Source organism: Lissotriton vulgaris, chromosome 3_2 (assembly GCF_964263255.1).
Source record: "Lissotriton vulgaris chromosome 3_2, aLisVul1.2, whole genome shotgun sequence".
Taxonomy (NCBI): Eukaryota; Metazoa; Chordata; class Amphibia; order Caudata; family Salamandridae; genus Lissotriton; species Lissotriton vulgaris.
Window position 1 is genome coordinate 226,328,260 of NC_141690.1, and position 21,865 is coordinate 226,350,124.

General features: G+C 41.4%; 1 protein-coding gene across 2 annotated transcripts in view; it reads right to left on the reverse strand.

Annotated features, from left to right (window-relative positions):
• The window catches only part of IMMT (inner membrane mitochondrial protein), a 512,590-nt gene that overhangs the window by 328,814 nt on the left and 161,911 nt on the right, over positions 1 to 21,865 (reverse strand). The window contains exons 4-6 of one of the 2 annotated variants that reach the window (XM_086964254.1): positions 20,829 to 20,952; positions 16,145 to 16,267; positions 4,264 to 4,380 (exon numbers count right to left, since the gene is read on the reverse strand). In XM_086964254.1, coding sequence (XP_086820380.1) covers positions 4,264 to 4,380; positions 16,145 to 16,267; positions 20,829 to 20,952 — 364 coding nt within the window. The remainder of the gene's footprint in view (positions 1 to 4,263; positions 4,381 to 16,144; positions 16,268 to 20,828; positions 20,953 to 21,865) is intronic. The other variant, XM_086964255.1, reaches the window with a different exon arrangement.

Sequence of the window (21,865 nt, forward strand, 5' to 3'; positions counted from 1 at the left end):
TCCAGCATCGCTATATTTAATGGATTCTAGAGAATCCCAAGTATTTTAAAATAGTAATAAAAATAGGTAAAGTTGAAACTTCACTGCTAACTTTTTTTGCCTCAGGCTGCCAAGTCTTTTTTTAAGATTTGGTGCAGGTCTTGCTTAAGCCTTCATCTCCATTCTGCCACTAAAGATATCCAGGCCAAGCTGTCCTTTTATTCCCTCACATGTTGGGGACTTTAAAGTACCCAGGGTCGTGAATTCCCCTATAGGGAACGGAGCATACCAGCAAAATTTGCAGAGGTGAGGGTTTGCAAAAAAATTTGGGAAAGTGCTGTAAAAGGAAGAAGTTTACTTTTTTTTATAACCATAACATAAAAAGGGTTTTTTGCTGTCCTCAGATAGTCCTCTTCTCAGCTTCCGGAAATAAAGTTGTTAAAAAGAAAAAAAAATGTTTTTGTTGTCAGTTATTTCAATTTAAGCTGTATTGAATAATTCCAATTTATGTGTTTTTTTCCTGTTTGCATTTGTGAGGGAAAGAGTTGAGAAATCCACTGGTGAACCTAAAAATCTATACATATTTCTGAGACCTACACAAAATTATAAATTAATCAAGGGGCCCTTTGTCTAAATTGTAAAAACTGCCCCAAAGAAATACTTTAATGAAATAAAAAAACGACCTAAATTAAGTAGGAAAATAGAAATAGGTGACAATATTTTCATCTGCAATTTTTATTTGTACCGAAGGCCAATCTACAATAGTCAAATATCGTTACATCGGTCAGACTCCGATACCTGGCACCACCAACAAAGCAAAAGCTTTTAATGACTTTTCCATAGCCAGCTGACCATGCTTCAATTCATATGGTGAAATCTAATTAATTAAAAATGGGTTTAAACCAAAGCTATGCATATTTTAAATGTGCATAAGAATATGAGCTTAAGAATAGTGGTTATTTGTGCAACATTGAATAATATCACATGATCCAGAAGGTGTTGCACAAAATATGTTCTTCATTGCAGACTGATTTACATAGGGAAGCAAAAATTGGAGATATATTCAGTGGATAAGAACAAATGTTCTACTATTCATTGTTTCCACACTTCCGATAAAATCAGGCCCCACTGAGGAAACACCCATGAAAAGAAAAGCCCCAAAAAGCAATAAGGAGTTATCAAGATGCTTTCTTGATTTCAATCTTTCTGGAATTTTTAGATCTGCGGTATTTGGGGCCCAGAGCTGGCTGTCACCCAGAGAAACATAATAACCCTCAGAAAACTAGGGACCCCAGCTCTGCTGTAGCTTGTGTGACTAGCACAACAGTATACTATACGTGTGGGTGGGCTATTCATCTGTGACAGGAAAGGCCATAAAACAATGTGGAAACATCAAGGTTTTCCCACGGAATTTAATTCACTATGAGGTATGGGTAGCTGCGATACTTGGACCCTGGGTTGGCAGACCCCTAAGAAAATCTGACAACACAACACACTTCTGAAAACTCAACCCCTCTGAAAATCCAGGGTACAGTGGTTTGCGTAGATGCCACCACTTCTTGCCCAGAATGTAATGTAAATTTTAAGCTAAGCTTAAAACTCAAAATTGCCTCTCAGTATCCAAGGTATATGGTTCCAGAATTTGGACCTGGGGTTTGTACAGTACCCATAGACCCTATCACCACAGGACATTTTTTTAAACTAGAGAATCAGGAATTTAAGGTGGTGTGGTGTACATGGATACAGTTCTTTCTTATCCTAAAATTCCTGATAAAGGTTACACTATACCTAAAGTAAAATCCAATTTTTCTGCAGTGTTCCAGCACACCATTAGAAGGTGTTGTAGGACTCCTTGCCACACTGGAAAAAAAGCAGAGCTGTACATAAATATCCTACCTGTGCACTCAGCTTGTTGTTTTCTTCCTTTTCTGTGCCCTCCGACGTGGAGCGTAAAACAATTCCTGAGGACAGTTTGCCGATTGGTAACTTGAGACCTTTTTACATGTTAAAGAGATCCCTCCACAGAATAGGGTGGTGGGAAGAAGAGCACTACAGACTAGCAGTTTGGCCTTCCTAAAGGCCTCAATTTGCTGTGGTGTTGACGATGGCGCAGAGAATTAGGGGTACATCAGAACCAGCAGGGGTATTGATTCTAGGACAGATGACCTCAATGGATGACTCCACTCCTCCTCTTTGGAACCAGAGTAGTGGAGTGGAGTAGAGTCTAGATTCACTTCCTTATGCTTACATTTGGATTGAAACTTGCCTGAAGATTATGAGGGGGTAGTGGTAGCTGTCACAGGAATGTTCTTGTGAATGGGACACAACTTAGACCGGGCACAAGACTGTGCATCGTCTGCGACTTCTTATGTTCGTTGATGTACAAAGTTGAGGTCTGGGCCATGTTGTAGAGAATCTCCTGATGCTAAGCCCACTGGGAATTCAGGTCTCACTAAAGAGCCTGCATATGCCATCGTGCATGAGTAACCAGCAGGATGCAAGAGGCCATGAGGCCCAACAGCCTCAGAGTCATTCTCACTAAAACCCAGGATAGAGACTGCAACATTGGTATCATAGCCTGAATATCCTGGATTCGCCACTCGGGAGAAAAGACCCGAAACTGCCCAGTGTCCAGAACAGTTCCAGTAAAAAGGAACTACTGAGGGGGGAGTCCAGTGCAACTTAGGCATTGTTGATAGTGAACCCCAGAGAATGCAAGAGGTTCACCATAGTCTGAAGGTGGGAGACGACTGCCTGGGGCGAGCCCGCCTTCAACAGTCAAACACCGAGGTAGGGTAAGACTGGAACATCCCGACCTCCACAGATGAACGGCAACCACCCATGGGGTACTGGTAAGGCCGAAAAGTAGCACATCAAACTGAAAGTGCTTTTGGCTGATTTTGAACTGCAGGTAACATCAGTGACCGGCAAGACAGGGATGTAGAAATATGCGTCCTGCAAGTCCAACGCTACCATCCAGTCTCCCAGGTCAAGGGCAGACAGAATTTATGGGAGCCTGAACATTTTTAATTTCTCTTTCTTCAAGAAGAGGTTGATAAGGTGCAGATGGAGGATAGGACGAAGCCTATCGTCCTTCTTTGGTATCAGAAAGTAGCAGGAATAACAACCCCAACGTACCTATGATGCAGGCACCTTCTCTATGGCTTCTTTGTCCAAGAGAGCCTGCACTTTTTGACAGATCAAGGAGAGATGGTCCTCCGTCAGCTGATCATAAGTGGGTGGCATGGGTTGGGGGGCTTCACATAAGAGAGGGTGTAGCCCCTTTGGACTATCGGAGAAACCAGCGGTCTGATGTCATTGATCGCCAGTGGGACAGTTGATGGCGTGTCATGCCTCCCACTGAATGCCCATGATGGTCAAAGAGCAACCTAAAGAGGTTTAGAAGTAGCAGATGCTGGGGTGGCGATGGTGGCACTGACTCGTCTGCTGGCCACCTGTCATATGCTGTCTGTGGGACCTGCGCCCACACCCAGAAAAGGGCTGGGAAGCCTGTTGGCCATGGTGGCTGGGAGGGTATGGGTGTAGTTGGAGACTTGAGGTAAGAAGCCTCTGTGGGGAGTGTTCTAGAGGATGCTGTTGCTCGAGTGGCTGAAGTTTGATCCCTTTTAAATGATGTGGATAAGTTACTGAAGTGAATTTTGTATAGCCTTTATAGTCTGTGTGCATTAACCTATACTGCTTTACTATTATACCATGGTACTCCCACTTCCACGAAGGGGAATAATTCAAGTATGTCAATCTATGAAAGATCCAATAACGGGGAATATATCAATGTTTCCATAGCACGGACACTTCGTCATCTTAGGAAGCCTAATACAACATTTGGGCCAATCAAATGCTGAAATGCCATAAGCAAATACATCAACAAAGAGGCAGACCCAAAGCTGCTCTCTGTATGCTCTTTTTGTCAGTTTATGTGATTATGTCAGCGTTAGCTCAGAATTAAAGCTTCATCTTGCTAGACCAAAGAATTTAAGTAAAATATTTCAAGCACAGAGTAATCGAAATGCAGCCCCAAACATGTCTACACAGATCGTAGAGCAGGAGACGGATCAAGGATTCAGTGAAAACAACTGTGGAAGTGCATGACTAAGACAATGTAGGAAGGATTACGTGAATGGCCTCCTAACTTCAGGTTGCTTCTAGAATTGCTTTGTTTCCAGCCATCCTCAATTTAAATATTCTTAACAGGTTGGTAACTGTAGAAAATGGATGACAAAGTAACAACTCTTCAAATCGACACCACCATGACTCAGATCATACATCCTATCTTTTCTTGTTCAATCTTCTCTTGTTCAGCAAGCTTGGCTGCAACTTCCTCTGCCGGTCGCTCCTTCAAGGGATGAGATCCTTCATGTGCACATTCGTCACAAGCTTTACCTTAGATAAGAAAGAGAACAGCTTACTGAACCAGGAGCATATATCCATAGATCAAACGGATCACATCAGTTACGCCATTATGCACATTGTTTTGGATAAAGTCCAAGGCAAACCGAAGGAAAAGCAGTCTGTTACAGCAATTTGAAGCTTGAATATTATTAAATCATTAGCTTGACTATTCATGTAAGCCATGAAACGGTAAAAGAATTTAAAACATCAAACGTCACAATGTTTTCTACTAAGACAGAGAGAGCAACAATACTGGCATATTTAGTCACCAAAAATCATAGTATCTTGGGGTTATACAGGCTCAAACTACAACAGTGCACCAAAATTCAATACTTTGTGAATAAAATTAAATTCCCAAAAACCTTTTGTTCACATCTCCTTGGAGGCTTTAGTTTTAGTTACTTAAAACCGGAAATTCTTGTTGGTTCTCGTCACAACAGTAGCTGCTAAATTTTATTTAGGAATTAATTTGGCAACATAACATTGTAATACATTTCAAAGTGATTCACTTATTTTACTTTTTTAAATGACCCTTTTCAGACTATCACTTTGTCAGAATTATACAGAAATAATGATCTAAAATTAAGGTATTCACATACCAAACGTAATATACAACCAACATCTACTCCATAAAAGAAAAGTAAATACTGTACAGCTGCTCATATTCAGAGTCCATCTACATCTTGAAGAGCTTGATTACCTGCATGCTTGCGTATAGTCCATGCACTCATCTACTCATCTTAACCCAGACCTCAAATCTAGTCTAAAGTTCACTTCTGGTTATTCGAGAAGTATCAGTCTTTCTCTAAAATCGTTCCATAACCTTTTTGATGCCTCCATCCTGGATGTGGGTTTAAACGTCCATTACCACCTAGTATTTACAAAGGATTACGGAGAGTAATCCTAGAAATAGAAAAGGCAATTCAAGGTTTAATTAAAACTGTATCCAAAGCAATAAACCCAACAAATTTTTTCATGTAGAAAGATTCTTTTTGGAATATCCCTTCTTCATAGGGGTTTAGCAGTATCCAAGATCTGAAACCTTATTTGGTCAATATTTGGCCCTTCTCCTTGAAGTGTTTGGCAGTAGATGACTCAATATCTGATCTTATGCATAATTTAGGTTTGTTCCATTTTATTGTTGCTGTGAGGATAGTTCAACTACACGATTTACTACACAGGCATTTTGCTGCATACATTACATAACTGCTGTACGTAAATAACCCTTCACTTTAGCTGATTAACCGGTGTGAGATGGGATGATTAATTGGCCTTCGTTGAGAACGTATTAATTGAAAGATAGACTTATATCAGCTACATGAAAGCAGAGATGTTTTTATTTCTTGAGCTAAGAAAAATGTATGCTGCCTTAGCAACAACCTATAAAAGCAAACACAGGAAGGTAAAGGTGATTTATTTTTTAAGTTCATCAGTTGGTTCCCTAATCTTTTGAATTAATTTTATTTCACTTCCAAACAGCAATCTCCCAGTGCTAGTCATTATGCTTTTACTCTAACTTCAACTCTGTGGACACCTCATCTTTCTTTGCATTGAAGATCTAAAAGATTTACTTAATTATAATTCTTGAAAGTGATCCCGGATAATTGTATAAAAGATCTTACTTGAGTCAGTCTCAACTCTTGCACAGAACACTTCCAGCTAATCACGAAAGTCATTATTACAGGAAGTCGACCCTCTGATTTTCCAAAGAGTCTCTGCCAATTCTAATGAGCTATTTATGCTGTTCAAGGGCTTTTGACAACTTAATTATTGGAGCCTCGAAGTTAGTAGCAATAAATCTCCTGATCAAAAAGCCTTCCTTGAAGATTTAAGCAATTTTTTTGTCCTATTTCAATACTGGTGTATTTCAGAAAACTATTGGAGTAGCTTGCCATTAGACAGCTGTGAATAAGTCCATAGAACTCTTAAGTGGATTAACATTTGGGCTGTATCACCATGGACGCAGTGCTGTGTGTGCAACACAACTTTCACAGTCTGACTGACTGCGGTAGTGTCCTATTACTAACCCGGTAAGATCTTTCAGCAATCAAACAATCTACCATAACATCTTGAAGACTCTAGTCAAGGCTAGGTTTATGGGGACTGTCTTTAAGAGTTTTAAATCCTTATTAGCTCGAAGGGCACAAACAGTCGCTCTCACACCTTTTTCCCCCTCAGCAGCCAGAAAACTGAGCTAAGGTGTCCCACAATGGTAGATTATTTTTTGTTCAACCTGTACATGCTTCCTCTTGACAAATTAATCAACCACTCATGGGCCCGATTCCAGATGTACGCAGATGACACAGAGCTCCTAGATAGTCTTGCACTGCTCACGTACAAGGAGTGATACCTAACGTCAGGTTTTATGTTTGTCGTCTTATTCTGCGAGGAAGTTTGTGAACTTATTCATTCTAGTCTAGACTGGATCACTCAGAAGCTGAAGGTTGCCAACAGTCTATACAGCAGAGAATCCTCAAAAGAATACCCATTCATTGAAAAACAGATATGCCTCCAAGTGATTAAATGTGCCGACGCAGTAGGTGCTTGACTTAGCAAATTCAATGTCCTTGGCGCCCCCTGAAGATATTTCACCTGGTAAAGAATGTTGCTTTGCAGCTAATCAACATGCTCTCAAGACAGATGTAAAGTTTCCCAGTGCTTAGATTCCTCCACTAGTTCCCAATTTGTAAAGTTATGATACTCCTAAACAATTTCTTCTAACAAAAAGACGCAAATTATTGGACTCCAAATTTTAGTAGATTCAGAATCAACTTCTTGTAGTAGCTAATGATGATCTATGGACATACTTTTTTCACAGCCACAGGTAAATTGTGAAACACTGTCCCTCTTACTTGAGTCAAGTCTAACTGGGTTCATTTTAGAAATCTGTTTAACAACATCCCCTGCTAGGCTCTTTTCTCAGCCAGGTCATGTTTATTGTCACTCTCCACAACTGTCTTATCAGTTAACATTAAAGTAAGTGCCAAGAAGCGGAGTTAAGATGTGCTTCATAAAATAAACATAACATTATTACAATAAAATTGCATCGAACAAGGATAGATGCTGCTCCAAAACCGCTATAAAGTTGTTTGTTTTGAGGTATGTTCCCTAAGACCAATTTTTGCACTTCCAAGAAAGTTTTGTAAATGTCTTCTTGGATACAAAAGCAAACGTGGTTACGGAAACATTTGCTAAAGTTTTATATTACTGAATATTACTTTCTGAAGTTTCAGAATGTTGGTTTTCAGATTTTTGGAAACTGTACTGTGTTAAATAAGGGTTATCTATACCCAATTAAAGTGGATCGGCTATCGTTCAACAGGGTTCAATGTGGTAGTCCAGCTACTTTACCAAAACAATTTCATGGTTTTTTATTTCAGCATCGGCCCATATCCAGAAACAAGATTAAAAAAATATATATATGGAACCATGACAACTGCTGATTAAATTCTTTTAAACAGTCCTAATGTCAAGAAAGTCTGAAGATAATAAGCAAGAAGATTTTTGAGACATGTTAACTTCCTAAGCACTGCAGAGTGTAAAAGTTTCAATTTCTAAACAAGAAATGTGACCTTCCTAACGCTGTTGTATGACAAAGCATATTTAATCTCCAGCTTTAAACTAAGAGCCCGTTTGACCCAAGGAAATACTGCTAACACTCCTCTGGTCTCGAACACCCATATTTCAGAAAATTCTTATGTTGGCACTTGGAAAATTAAAATTATTCACCCACAAATACGGTTTTTAGTGCTAGGATTAGCTGCTGTAAATTGGGAGTCTTATCATGTATGTTCATGGAGACAAGAGGACGACAGATCCAAGACTTTATAGCTCCTCCATGGAGTAAAAACTTGGCAAGGTGATTTGTCAATAAGATACTGAAGCTGTAGCATCTTTATAAGGGGAGGAATCACACCGTCTCAGTTGAACTTTCTTCAGGTGCAACATATTTCCATAAATCACCTCTAAAAATGTGGTCATAAAAATGGGCATCATCTCATTTTCTCCAGTCACTATCATCATCATCGTTGAATCCAAGTGTGTGGGATTCCTCATCAGGCAACTCCTGATAGACACAGACGGGCAAAACTAGCATTAGAGACATATGGCAATCAGTATGTGTCGACGTTGTCTCAACAGTACATATGGTACGAAAGGCTAGCCTGAGCTGCTGGTGATAACGTGGTGGTAGTTGACCTGAAGTAGATTCACTGAAGCAGATTCAGATATGATCTACAAACCACCTGCAGAATTTGTCTATCATTCCTTGCAGAGATACCAAAATGTCAGGAGCTTCAGTGCAACATTGTGGGAAGAAAGATGGTAATGTCTCCAAATTCATCACTTGATGGGAGCATTACACCAGGTTGCGTAGCCTCATTATCATTAACTGCATGAGCTACAATGTGCTCTCTCCCACTACATTCTTGGAAACATGCTTTGCAAGCATGAACCCAGCTGATGAAAACTGAATTAGATTAAGAACATCCAAGCCTAAAAGGTTTTTTTCTCGAGTGAGAAGCCAGGCAGATGTTTGTACTCCTTTGATTACATAGTGATTGCTACTCGAAAATTCTTGCGTGCCAAGAATGTGCTTAGAAGATTTGCCTGCAGCCAGCATCTCCTTTAAAGAATATCAGATGAAATTTACCCACAATCCTGCTTCCGTCATGGAGAGGAACAAAAATATTATTATTATTTATTATTTATTTTAACCTCATAGCTGCTATTACACATTCCTCCCCAGTGCTGCGCTGTCCATTAGAACTAGTGCTGAATGGACGTTCAATGGTCGTGCGCAGCACTGGGGAGGTAGCGCTGCTGACGACCATTGGCCGTCAGCAGCACTTAAGGGGTTAACAATTTATAGAGTGCACAAATACCAAAGGGTGTCTCGGCGCTATGGACTGTAAGTATAGCGGGTAGGCTTCTATTGCTCAAATAACCTAGTTTTCACTTGTTTCCTAAAAGATAGTAGTGCTGGACTAGTCTTAATTTGTAAGGAGAGCAAGTTCCAAAGTTTAGCTGTTGCCACAACAAATCTTCTGTCGCCCCAGTTAACTTTGTTTGTTCTGGGAATGGTCAGAAGGTTGGCGGCTGCGGAGCATAAAGCTCTGCTGGGTGCATATGCTCAAAAGGCTTTTTTGAGGTATTCAGGTCCTGTACCATGAACTGCTTTATAAGCAATGCATAGCGCCTTAAATTTAGTTCTGCTTTTTATGGGCGGCCAATGTAGTTGGCGCCCAACACTGGAAATTGGCTAAAACTTTGGCGTAGCTAACAATATCCTAGCGGCTGCATTATTTATCCGTTGCAGCCTATTCAGCACATTTTCCTGTGCATTAATTAAAAGGCTCTTACAGTAATCAACTCTAGACCTAACTAGAGCACTAATGAGAGTTTTTCCAGCACTCATCGGGAGATAGGGTAGCAATTTTTTTATCATACTTAGAACGTAAAAGGACAAAGAAGGCACCGCATTGACATGCTGTTTAAAAGTGAGGCTCTCGTCAAACTGGACGCCTAAGTTTCTGGCCTTCTTAACAGGAGTAGGGAGTAATCCCAATTCCTCTGGCCACCATGGTACGGTTGCCAAAAAACCATTACCTCGGTCTTGTCCGAATTTAATTTAAGTCAATTGTTTGCCATCCATGAGCCGATGGCCAGCATGCCATCATGAAAACTAGCCACCGCCTCCCTGTTTTTATGCACCGCTAGCGTGTCGTCAGCATAGGACGCGAGACCCATTCCAAAAGTCTTGATTACTCGTGCTAAGTCCATCACATATATATATTAAACAGGGTGGGGCTCCGCAACGATCCCTGCGGAACACCACATGGAAGTGAAAAGACTGAGGAGTTATAGTCGCCCATGCTGACTGACTAAGTCCGGTCGGAGAGAAAAGACAGAAGAGCCTTAGCCTTTCGTCTGACACCTAAGGCCGAGACACGGTTGATCAAGGTGGCACGATCAACCGTGTCGAAAGCTGCTGATAGATCAAGAAGCACCAGGACTGCTGCACCTCCTCTATCTAGCACCATTCTGATTTCATCTGATGCTTTGATAAGAGCAGACTCCGTGCAGTGTCCTTTCCTAAAGCCAAATTGGGTGTCATCTAATAGTTTATTCTCTTCTATAAACTGCGGTAGCTGGGTATTCATCATTTTTTCAAAGATCTTCGCTGGAAAAGGTAAACTTGCGTTTAGTTTCTCCTTGGTCAAGATTGTTTTTCTTTAGCAATGGTTGAATAATTGGCTTTTTCCATATTGAAGGGTAGGTGCCTGAATACTAGAAATTATTCTTTTAGCTCCCTAATAGGCACTAGTGATGTCACATCCAGAGCTGCTTCTCCTGCTCCTTGATCAGAGTAGCTTCTTCTGTTCCATGTTTCACCAAATAGCCTTCCATTCCAGGGACAAGAAAAGGCCCTTTTCCTTAGTCTCCTGTCACTAAGTTCAGCTACCAAATTCTTCCAATAAGTAATCCAAATCACTTTCCCTAAATACATGAGCATTTATTAAGATGCTAGATATCATATTAGAATTTAAAACATCATTTTTCGGACCAGAGTTGCAAAGAGGACTGATCCTAATCCAGGTAGTAGTTAAGACAAAGGAATCAATCTTACCTCAGTCAAAGTTGTTAAAACCCTGTTGAGGTCTTGTCAAGATGCATTATTAGCAGAACTGATAATGTGTGTTCACCCAACAAAAGATACCGATAAAAAGATCGTGAATGACACCATTATAGGAATGAAAATCTCTGGAGCATTCAGGCCAGATATTTCATCCACTGGTGCTCTTAAACACAAACTGTGCTTCCCTATTGGCAGTTCTGCTTACAGAGACACATGAAACTAGCCATATACCTGTGATCTCAAGCTGTTCCTGGACATTGAGTTGTTTCATCAAACTCTCAATTGTTATCTCTGCCTTGCCACTGTAAGAATAGTTGCTTCAAAGTCCTGTTGTTTAGTATACAGGATTGATTTGAAAACGGTGGAAACATTCCTAAGATCTAGACCGGAATCCTTAACGGGGCCTTAACAATGCACAGTACAACAGCTCTTGCACGGTTGGCTGGGTGAGTGAGTTATGGGGCTGCAGACTACTCTATCATGCCTTTGTGGACTTTCCATAACTTTTGATACCATTAAAAAGAGCATCTTGTGAAGGAGCATCTTGTGAAAGAGCATCTCGTGAAAGAGGATGCTGAACTAGGGAGCTCCCAATTGGCTTGTGTGTGCGACATCTTTAAGTGTTCTGTAGGCCCCCACATTGTTCCAAAAGTAAAGGTCTGTCATATCAGTCAGACACATTTTGGGCTCACCCCAGACTTTTACATCTCTGTCAGAGGTTGGGTAAGGGAGAAACAATGCTTAAGGTAACATCTGGTTAGTGGGCTTTTTTGTTCTACGCTAAAAATATTGTCCTCATGGAGAGAACGCTGGTGGGTTTATAGCATGGCCTGAACATATTCAGCATAACTCAAGAGCTGGGAAAAGGCAATTTAAAGATGGTGACATGTTATAAATATTTGGGCATCGATTTTGACAACAAATTCAACTGGTATCCCATGTTGTTGTACATTGTTAGGGCTCCAGTAGGTAGTCTGGCTAAATTTGACAATATGTATAGGGGAAGAGCGTATTCAATTCAACCATATTGGAAGACTTAGGCACTTGGCTGAAGGGCTAACATCAACGTTATCTAAGCATATCACATGCTTGTTAGACTGTGATGAGTACGTCTTGCATGAATGGAAAGATGCATGTTGACAGTAACGGAGGTGGGAGACTGAAGATGTTCAGAGGAGGAGATATAAATTACGTTTTGACCATATGAGTGGGTCGAGCTCACTTTACTTATGGCTATACATGGTGATGAAAGGTTTAGTAGCATTATTGTAGTCACAGACCGGGTGTATACGCAGTGATGTCTAGAGGACGACTAAATAAGGCTCATGGTTACTACATATGTGACGATGTGGGTTTCAGTTTTATTGATATAGTTATTTTCTGTATTTACAGATTGGAGATATATATACTTATATACACGTGTGCGATCTTGAGAACGGTTTAACAATAACTATAGACCGGTTTAGATGGCCGCTATGGTGTTCGGTTGGATCTTCATAATTGGCTCTGTATCTTGAGTACATCTCAACTGGAGTATCGGTTGTAGACTGACCCAGTTTTATTTTGTATTTGAATCAGGATAACATAGTAAGTTAATTTTGGTAACGTAAACGAACCCGTTATAGCTTTTACTGATGATTGTTTGTTTTTTTTAAACATATTTTATAGTCAAATTGCATATACAGTGCAGGGCTCTGTGCTTCAGAGACCACTGCAGATTCAAAGCATACAATATCCAGGAAGAAATTGACTTTTCAAAGCGATAACAAAGATGCATGACAAAGTCATACACATAATACTAAACCCTTCAACCCACTCCCCCCAAAACCCCCCACCGCCCCCAAACATCGCACAGTGTCCACAGAGTCTTGTCCACAATTGTTATATAGACCAGAAAGGTCTTAATATGATAACACACCCTCCCCGGAACACCCCCCCCCCCCCAACATGCACCTGCACCAACCCACGTGACTTAGTATTCACCCCAAAGTATGGTCTTCCACTATAATTGGCAGCACCAGCCACAGTCCCCGATAATCCGCCCATCGTTTCCATATTTTGTAATGCTTACGAGGGCAACCCCTGGCCACAAAAATAGGCTGTTCTGAACCCATGCAGAAGTCCAGGCCATTTTTCCAGGCAGCCACCGAGGGGGCCTGTGGAGCTTTCCATGCCCTAGCGATATCTCGCTTCGCTAATGTAAGGCCCAATTACTTTAGATGTAGTATATAAATGTTACCCCCTATTCCCTCCATAACATGGAGCAGGGCCAACAGTGGAGTAAGCAGGAGCTCCCACCCCAATACCACGGACAGGCAGGAAAATACCCCCGTCCAAAACCGGTCTAGGGATAAGCACTGCCAGACTATTTGCAGGAACGTGCCCTCCTCTCGGCCACATCGTATACACTCCAGGGAGGCAATCAACCCCACCCGCCCCAGTCGTACCCGGGTAAAATAGACGCTGTGTAAGTATTTAAATTGGATGAGGCGAAGCCGCACCGCTATGGCTGCTCCCCGTGGGGCCGCCAAAGCTTCCCTGCAATCCTTCTCTAGTGTGGCCACATCTTCTTCCCGGTCCTCCCGCAGCCTCTGAAGTGTGGGGGAGCAATAGGCAACCAGGGATTGGTAAATCCGGGAAATCTTCTTTGTCTCTAGATTCCCCATGAAGAACTTCGCCTCCAACGGGCTAAATTCAGGGAGAGATTCCAGGCCCTCTAGACTAGGGGACAAAGCATGGCGGAATTGAAGGTATCGATAAAACTGGGCCTGGGGCATATAGAATTCCTTCTGTAAATCTTGGAAGGACTTAAGCATCCCATCCCTCATAACATCACCCAGGGTTGAAATACCAATATCACTGGTATGCCCCATCCTCTAGTTGGTTAAAGACAATGGTGTCATCAGTAGGGGATGGCTTTGTAGGATATGTAGAGGTGTCAGGGATGGGTTGTGGGTTGCATGTATCTTAAGGATCATTTTGGTCATCCCATGTGTTAATCCTGTGCATCCTGATCCTCAGGGTCTACAAAGTTATCTTGAGGATCGTCCCCTATGTTTTCTGTCATCATAATGTGAAGGAGAGTAAGGTACATAAGGCATGTCAGGAAAGAAAGGAGGAGGAGTGAAAGGCCTTGAGGGAGATGTTGCAAAGTCTTTCGTCTTTGGAGGAGCAGGGGGAAGAAGTATCAGTGTCCAAAGGTCTCTTCTTCCTGTGGTAAACTGTCACCCGTGCTGTTTTAGGGTCTATATACAGTTTAGGTTGTTCTTCCTCCACTGCATCAGGGTGGAAAAGTTCTTCCTCAACTGTCCGTGGTTTTGGCGCCGATGATTTTGGCTTAGTCACTTGTTTAGGAGTCTTTGGCTCGAGGGCCTTCGGCTGTGGAGCTTCTTTCGGCTTGACTGCTGTTTTCGGGTCGGTGACCTTTTTCGCCTCAGAGACTCCCTTTTGTTCGACTTGTTTCGTCTTTACCGTCTTTTTGGTTCGGCGACCTTCTTTGGTTCGACGACCTTTTTCGGATCGACCGTGCTTTTCAGTTCAATACCCTTCTTCGGGTCAACTGGTGTTCTCGGTTCGATAACCTTTTTCGGATCAACCGTTTTTTTCGTCGACTCAGCTGCCTTTTTCGGGTCACCAGGAGTTTTAGTATGACCTGTTTTGGGAGGTCAACACTTTTTTTGGCTAGACGGCCTTTTTCGGGTCGACTAATCTCTTGGGATCAACGACCTGTTTGTTTTGATGGTTTTCTTCGGCTCGACAACCTTTTTCGGTTCGGCTGCCTTTTTATGAATAGTGTAGCTAGTTCCCGGGGTCTCAGACGGCTTGGGTTTGGTCTTCGGAGCCGAGCTGGAAGGCGGATTCTCTGAAGGGGTTTGTCGATCTCAGCTAAGGCCTTTAGGCGATGCTTCGCCTTGTCTTGAGATGGAAGCAGGGTATGGGGCGTGGTACTCACGGTTGCCCCGGTGTGATCTGGTCATCGGAGTCAGACTGGTCTTCTACGGTGACAATTTCGAGGTCGGAATCCGCCGCTTCCGGGAGGTCGTGTTCATCATCGAAAATGTTCTCCGGTTCCGGTGCCTGCCGCTGCATTTCTTGTCTAGCGGCCCGTCGGTTCTGGATAGTTTTCTTCGACCGGAACTGAGCACAAGCTGGACAATCTTCCTCGTTGTGCTCGGGAGAGAGGCACTTGTTGCATACTGTATGTGGGAACTTGGAGTGACATTATGGGCACCTGTTAAATGGGGTCCTTTCCATCGGTAGCAGGCCCACGTGGCATCGAAAAGGCCCAACTGCCCGTGTCGACGACCGGATCGAGATGGAAAGTGAAATTAAGTAAAGGTTTACCGAACGAGAACAATACCGTCGGGGTAGAAGGCCTTTTGGCCTTAGAAAGTTGAAAAGTTTCGGTTCCGAAGTTGGAGTTAAGGAATAGCATCCGAACCCAATTGCGGAAAAAAACAATCTGAAGATGGAGAAGATGCCCATGCGCACTGTAGTCCAGGGGAGGAGTCACCTATCTCGTGATACTTCGAAGACTCTTCCAGGACAACAAAGTGCAAACATCCGGACCCAACACTAGGCGGCGATCTATGCTAAGATATGAATTCAGCAGCCCGCATGCCTCAAACAAAATATTACAGAAAATGTTGATTCTTTTAGGGGTGCTTTTATTCATTATGGAATGGAATCATTTTCATAAATTATCATTTTTATTATTTTATTTTGCAATGCTATTCTCCTAATAACCCCCAACTTGTTTAGCAAAACGTGATGCAAATGCTGTGCCTATTAACACATGTAGGAGCTAGAGTACGTGTCACCATCTCAAATACGAAAACCAAGATGCCAGGTATTCTTAATGTAACTTCTCTGGATTGCACTGGGTTTGGTACAGAAATTTAGTTACTAGAACTACTTTCACAAGAAGCTAACTTTTCTACCCCACATTTAAGATCAGCAATTGACATTTTTAACATGAAATTAAGGCTGTTGTATAATTGTGGGCTGTACTCTCGAATACTAACCAGCAATATTTCACATCACAGCTCTGAAAGGTCAGTAATGTAGCAAATTGCATGTATTTTCAAATTAACAAAAAAGAAAAGTGTCAAAAGGTACCTGAGGCATCTGGTCTGTGCAGTGCAGACTCCTGATTTGGGGATTCATGTACATGAACGGCTGGAGCTGGCACTGACAGACTGTCACCAGTTGCAGAAATAATGTGAGCTGCTTCTGAAGAAGCTGCAAAAGAAAGAACATGGAGTTATTAAAAACAGATGTTTGGAATATTTTTCGTTCAGCACGTAAGTTTTGCGCATGCAGTAATGCACTAGTGAGCAAGCCTATTTAACTTACTTGCACACATACTGTCGCCTAATACTCACCTTAAATCACATGAAAACATTCTGCAATTCATTATGGGAATGACCTAATAACATACCCAGTAACGAAAACACCCAATAAACAGTGTGCAGTATTGTCATTTCTGTGATGCTGTGGCAAGGCTCTCCTTAACATTGTACAAAAAATATATTTTTAACTGAGGAAAGTCTGTTCAAGTAAAAGACTAAAGAAGTAAACAGAGGAGAGAGAATGTGAAGTAATTAGTCTTCCCTTTCAATCCATAAATCTGGAAAAATGGCAAGCAGTAATGAAGAGCTAGCGTAAAGGACAAACGTTTGCTTACAGGGATTAAACTTTAACTCTGTAATCCAGTCGCAAAGCTGGGGGGGGGGGGGGGAGGCGGGTGGGGGGGGAGTGTTTGGTAAGGAATTTGAGGCTAGAATCGCTACCAAATAAGGCATTACCGAAGGTAAATAAAATCAGGCCTCGAAAAATCAATGTTACAAGACATGTGGGTCTAGTGACTTAAATAATCTACTTGACCTAATTATCATGTTCTTGAAACATAATCTGCTATCAAATTATGTGATCCTGGGTAAACCTTTTAATTTACTAAGACATCTTTATCAAATATGAGAGCACCCTCAAAAAAGCAAGGTCAGCATGTCTGTTGTACAAAAAAACCATTTGTTTCATTTAATAGACTAAACGTTTGCTCTATATATAATACAAATCTAACCACATATAGGATATACATGACCCCTCCTAGTTCATTAACCGCATTGTCATCAGGGCGGGCGTAGGAATGTTTCTCAAATCATGTTTAAAAACTATCACTTTTAATAAAGACATACCGGAAGCATGAGAAGTAATAGCACACTTATTTGCAATCAAATTTTCCATTGAAATGGTCACAATATTTTGCACTGATATGTGGGTTTACTAATAAAACTATAGAGTGTACCAATATTGGTCATTTGCACATACTGTATTTTCCGGCGTATAAGACGACTGGGCGTATAAGACGACCCCCCTACTTTTCTTGATAAAATGTAGGTTTCGTGCTATACTTGCCGTATAAGACTACCCCTCTTCCAACGCAGTCCTCCATAGCCATTTTGAGAATTTATTTTGGGCTTATTAGTGATTCTAGCCCTCCTCCGTGACATGAAGTATACAGAACTGTCCTGTTCCTATATATTTTGAATATGGGCATAGTCCTGTTGGTGCCCCATCTTGGGGTCTATAGTTTACCCGTTACCATATATTCTGTAGAATGGAACAGTCAAAGTGGAGGTACTGTCGGTAGTGGGGTTGCTCTCATACGGGATAATGGATGTTTATGATTATGGCACTTATTTTTGAACCTTCATGAGGAAATTCCTACCCATGATCTTGGTAGCATTAAGAGAGTAGGAAAGCGGGTGAAGGAGGTCTCTGGAATTATCGTAGTTTTAGTACCGTGTGTCATTGGATCTTGTCTTGTCAGTGTTAAGCATTTCTTGTACACACTCAAAGACTGAACTCAAACCAATTGTTTAGTCACAATTTTATTTTTCGAACCAAATAAAAAACAGTCACTTATAAACATAAGGCTGTTTGTCAACGAACATGTACGGTAAACATAAAACAGTGCAAGTGGATTAAACTTTTCATAACTCCAAGCTATTTTTACAGGATTTTCTGGCGTGACAGTTTCCCTTTAAAAGCCTACAAAATCCTCCTCTTCGTCATCTGATATCATAAGTAAATCAATGAGATCTTATGGTACATTTGTAAGGCAGTCATCGTATGGGTCTAATTCGGTATCAGATGGTGTGGTCTCGGCTTCAGCTTCCTCTTCCTCTTGCCACAAGTAGTCGTCCTCCATACCATCTAATGAATTTGATATGCCACACTTCTTGAAAGACTTGATGACTGTTTCTGCATCAATATCATTCCAGGCTTTTATGACAAACTTGCACAAAACATCCAACTGTGGAGCACGCATGTTTCCTCCTTTTGTGAATGACTATCTTTAAATGGCTAGTTTAGGCACACATCCAGTGGCTGTACCAACAATGTCAATCATCCAGCAATACCTGCAGCATCTGTTTTTATTCTTGCCAGCCTTTGCTTGGTTCTGGGAGTTAAATGAGCCCTGAACATATCCCACACCAGTAGACTACGTTTTTGAATAAGTCCACCTGGTCGCCTGCTCCATTCATTATCAAGCCATAGCTTTACCCCTTCTTGATCCATCCAGCCCTTTTCATTCACATGTACAAAACAACCAATAGGAAACTTGAGTTTCGGCATGGTTTTTCTTTTAAAAATAATCATTGGTCTCAGTTTGGTGCCATCAGCTGTGCATGGTAGTACCACTGTAAAACTGGACATCTCATGTCCTGTTTTTATAAAAAATGTTTTTTCACCTTTTGGATGGACAGTTTTATTTGCAACCATATCAAAATTCTTTGGAGTTTCATTCATATTTCCGATACTACTTAACGCATAGCCATGTTTATTGCGCTGCTGTATTACGTAGCGATGGAAACTATGTACTTTGGCATCAAGATCTGCAGGTAATTCTTGTGCAATTTTCGTCTTTTGCCTCACTACCAGATTATGCCTTCTCAAGAATCTAGTACACCAGGATACAGTGGCCTTAAATCTGTTGCTGAGATCTGGGTTAGATTTGGCCCACTGAAGTGCAAACAAACGTATTTCGTGCCACTACATAACCGCTTTGGCGATGCTCATTCACCATGTCTGCTACATGTTTTTCGAGTTCTGGCCAATGTGGGGTGCTTCTTCTTAATGCACACTTACCCCTTGGCATACTCCTTAATGCTTTTTCATTTGCTTTCTAGTCCCGAACCATCTTTTCTGTTACTCCATATTGTCTTGCAGCAGCACAGTTATTATGTTCCATGGCAAAGTTTACAACTTTAAGTTTGTAACTGGCTTCATATTTCTTTCTTCTTGCTGCTGCTGGAGCCATGATGGGTTCTTGACTGTTAGCCATTTGCATACTGTACTGTATGTACTGGTGCTGTACTGTATGAACCGGTACAGATACTGGTACTGTGCTGTACTGTGCTGTACTGTACTGTCTTCACCACCACCACATGTATCTGCTCACCAGATTGACTGCCTTTCCTGTTTACAACAACCAGCCAATCACGGCAAGCGATGTACTCGTACTGGTACCGGTATTTCCTGTGCACACTGCATACAAACTCTGCTTGTATTTGGGGGTTTGTAGTTCCTCTCATGCTCTAAAACGTGTTGTTAGTGTCATCTTTACTATGTGCTCACACTACAGGTCCTCTCCAAGCATCTACTTTCATTATTAAGCAGCCATGCAGAACAGTATAGTGCATTTCAGGTATTATGCGTGTGTAGAAAAGAAGGTATGTAAGGATTCAACATCCGACCTTAAAAAGAAATGCAGTGCGTTTGTGATTCATCAGGAATGTACTATAATCACCCTTCTGAAATAACTGCAGCAAAACATTATGTACCATACTGTATTGCCGGCGGGAAAGTTCTACAGTCCCCTTTCTATGGCCATGAACTGAGGAGATCACATACTGACGCTCCTCTCCTTCCGATGAACGCAAGATTTATGGCCACATTGGAAGGAGAGAGAGAGAGACGCCAGATCAGCAGTGTGGATTGATTCCCGGGTACTGTATCTTTGTCAGTCAGCTCTAGTGATCTTTCCACAGTTACCGGTACGGTACGTTCTTTGTGTTGATGCCTTGAGTAAAAGCCTTATGGATACAATTTCTGGTGATTGATACCATATTAAAATTGTTTTTTCCACTTCCACAACTCAATCTTAACCACCCGTTCTCTGCACTTAGCACTGTTACTTTTTCACATGTTTTTTGCACTGCTAGTCAGTTTACCACCTGATGCCATTTAATCTTGCAACTACACTGCAGATCCTTTCCGTCAGATTAGGCCATAACCCACCTAATCTACAGTGGATAAATACCACTTTCCTTCGGGGTGAAGGATCCCAAATGATGTAGGGCGGCACAGGATGGGAATCTGATGGGAAATATTATTTTCGCCACGAATTATCCTCTGTAGATTCTGTTGCAGTATTCATTAGACTACACAGATCTAGCTAGACAGTTCATTCTCTGACCCATTGTTATCTTTATAGTTAGTTTGTGAAAAGAATCTTCACCAGACCTTACAGTTATGTTTTACTAAAATGTTATCACCTACCACGTTTTGCAAACAAGAGGACTTTAGTTTCAAATGCAAAGAAAGCTTTGACTAAATTTACTAGTGAACAATCATATTTTCCCGCGTTTTTTAACAAACACCAACATTGTAGATGATCAAGAATGATGAGAAGACCAAAATGGTGTTCTGTCAAAATATAAATTCTCAGAAAAACATCCATCTTTTCCATAATTTTTACAAATCTAATATTTATTTCACACTATATTATAATTACCTTCCGTCTTATCCTCCGCAGAAATGATGGCAGGAAGTGTGTCACTATGTGGCTTGTCACAATGCTGTTTAGATTCCTTCATCACTCCCTCTTTTGATGAGATATGCAATGGACCAGGCTTGCTCTAATATAAAAGAAGACATTGGGTTTAAAGACAATAAAAGAAATGGCACATTATTTAAAAGTAATTTGCAACAAAACAAAAAAGACAGACTTCATACTTGCTCATCAAATTTCAGACCACTACGCATCTTTCAAAGCGGATTTAAGAGACTATAGTCATTATTAAAACAATAGTAAGGGTTTATAAATCTCAATTTGCTAACCAAATGCACCTCCTTACTTGTGGAGGTCAAACTTCAAAACAACATATCCAAATTATCAAAACACCATACTATATAAAACATACTATTTAATACAGTCAGTAAATCAAGTGGACTTAATCTGTTAATTGTACGATCGATTTTAGAGTTTCTTCGCAATGACTCAAGTCTGATGAGCATTTAACGATTTAAAAATATTAATCTATTGTGCAGTACCAAGGTCAATCAATCAATCAATCAATCAATCAATCAAGGTTGGTAGAGTGCAGCTACTCACCCGCAAGGGTCTCAAGCCTCTAAGGGTGAGCAGCTCCTTTGAGTACTGGGGTCATCTGATGAGCTAGACCTTGAGGTCCTTCCAGAACTGGAGCAGTGTAGGGACTTGCCAGAAGAGGAGGGGGGAGGTCCTTCCAGGCCTTGGCTGCAAAGTAGGAGAAACACTTTCCTCCTTTCTGGTCTATTAGATGTGTGTAATGGTGACAAGAGAGAGGTCAGCTGATCGGAGGTGTCTCTTGGGTGCATGGAAGGAGAGGCGGTTGTTCAGGTATGCTGGTCCAATGTTGTGGAGAGCCTTGTATGCGCGAGTGAGCAGCTTGAAGGTTATTCTTTTATCGATGGGGAGCCAGTGGAGATCGCGGAGGTGTTGGGTGATGTGGTTGTGACGAGGGAGGTCTAGGATATATCTGGCTGCGGCGTTCTGAACGGTCTGGAATT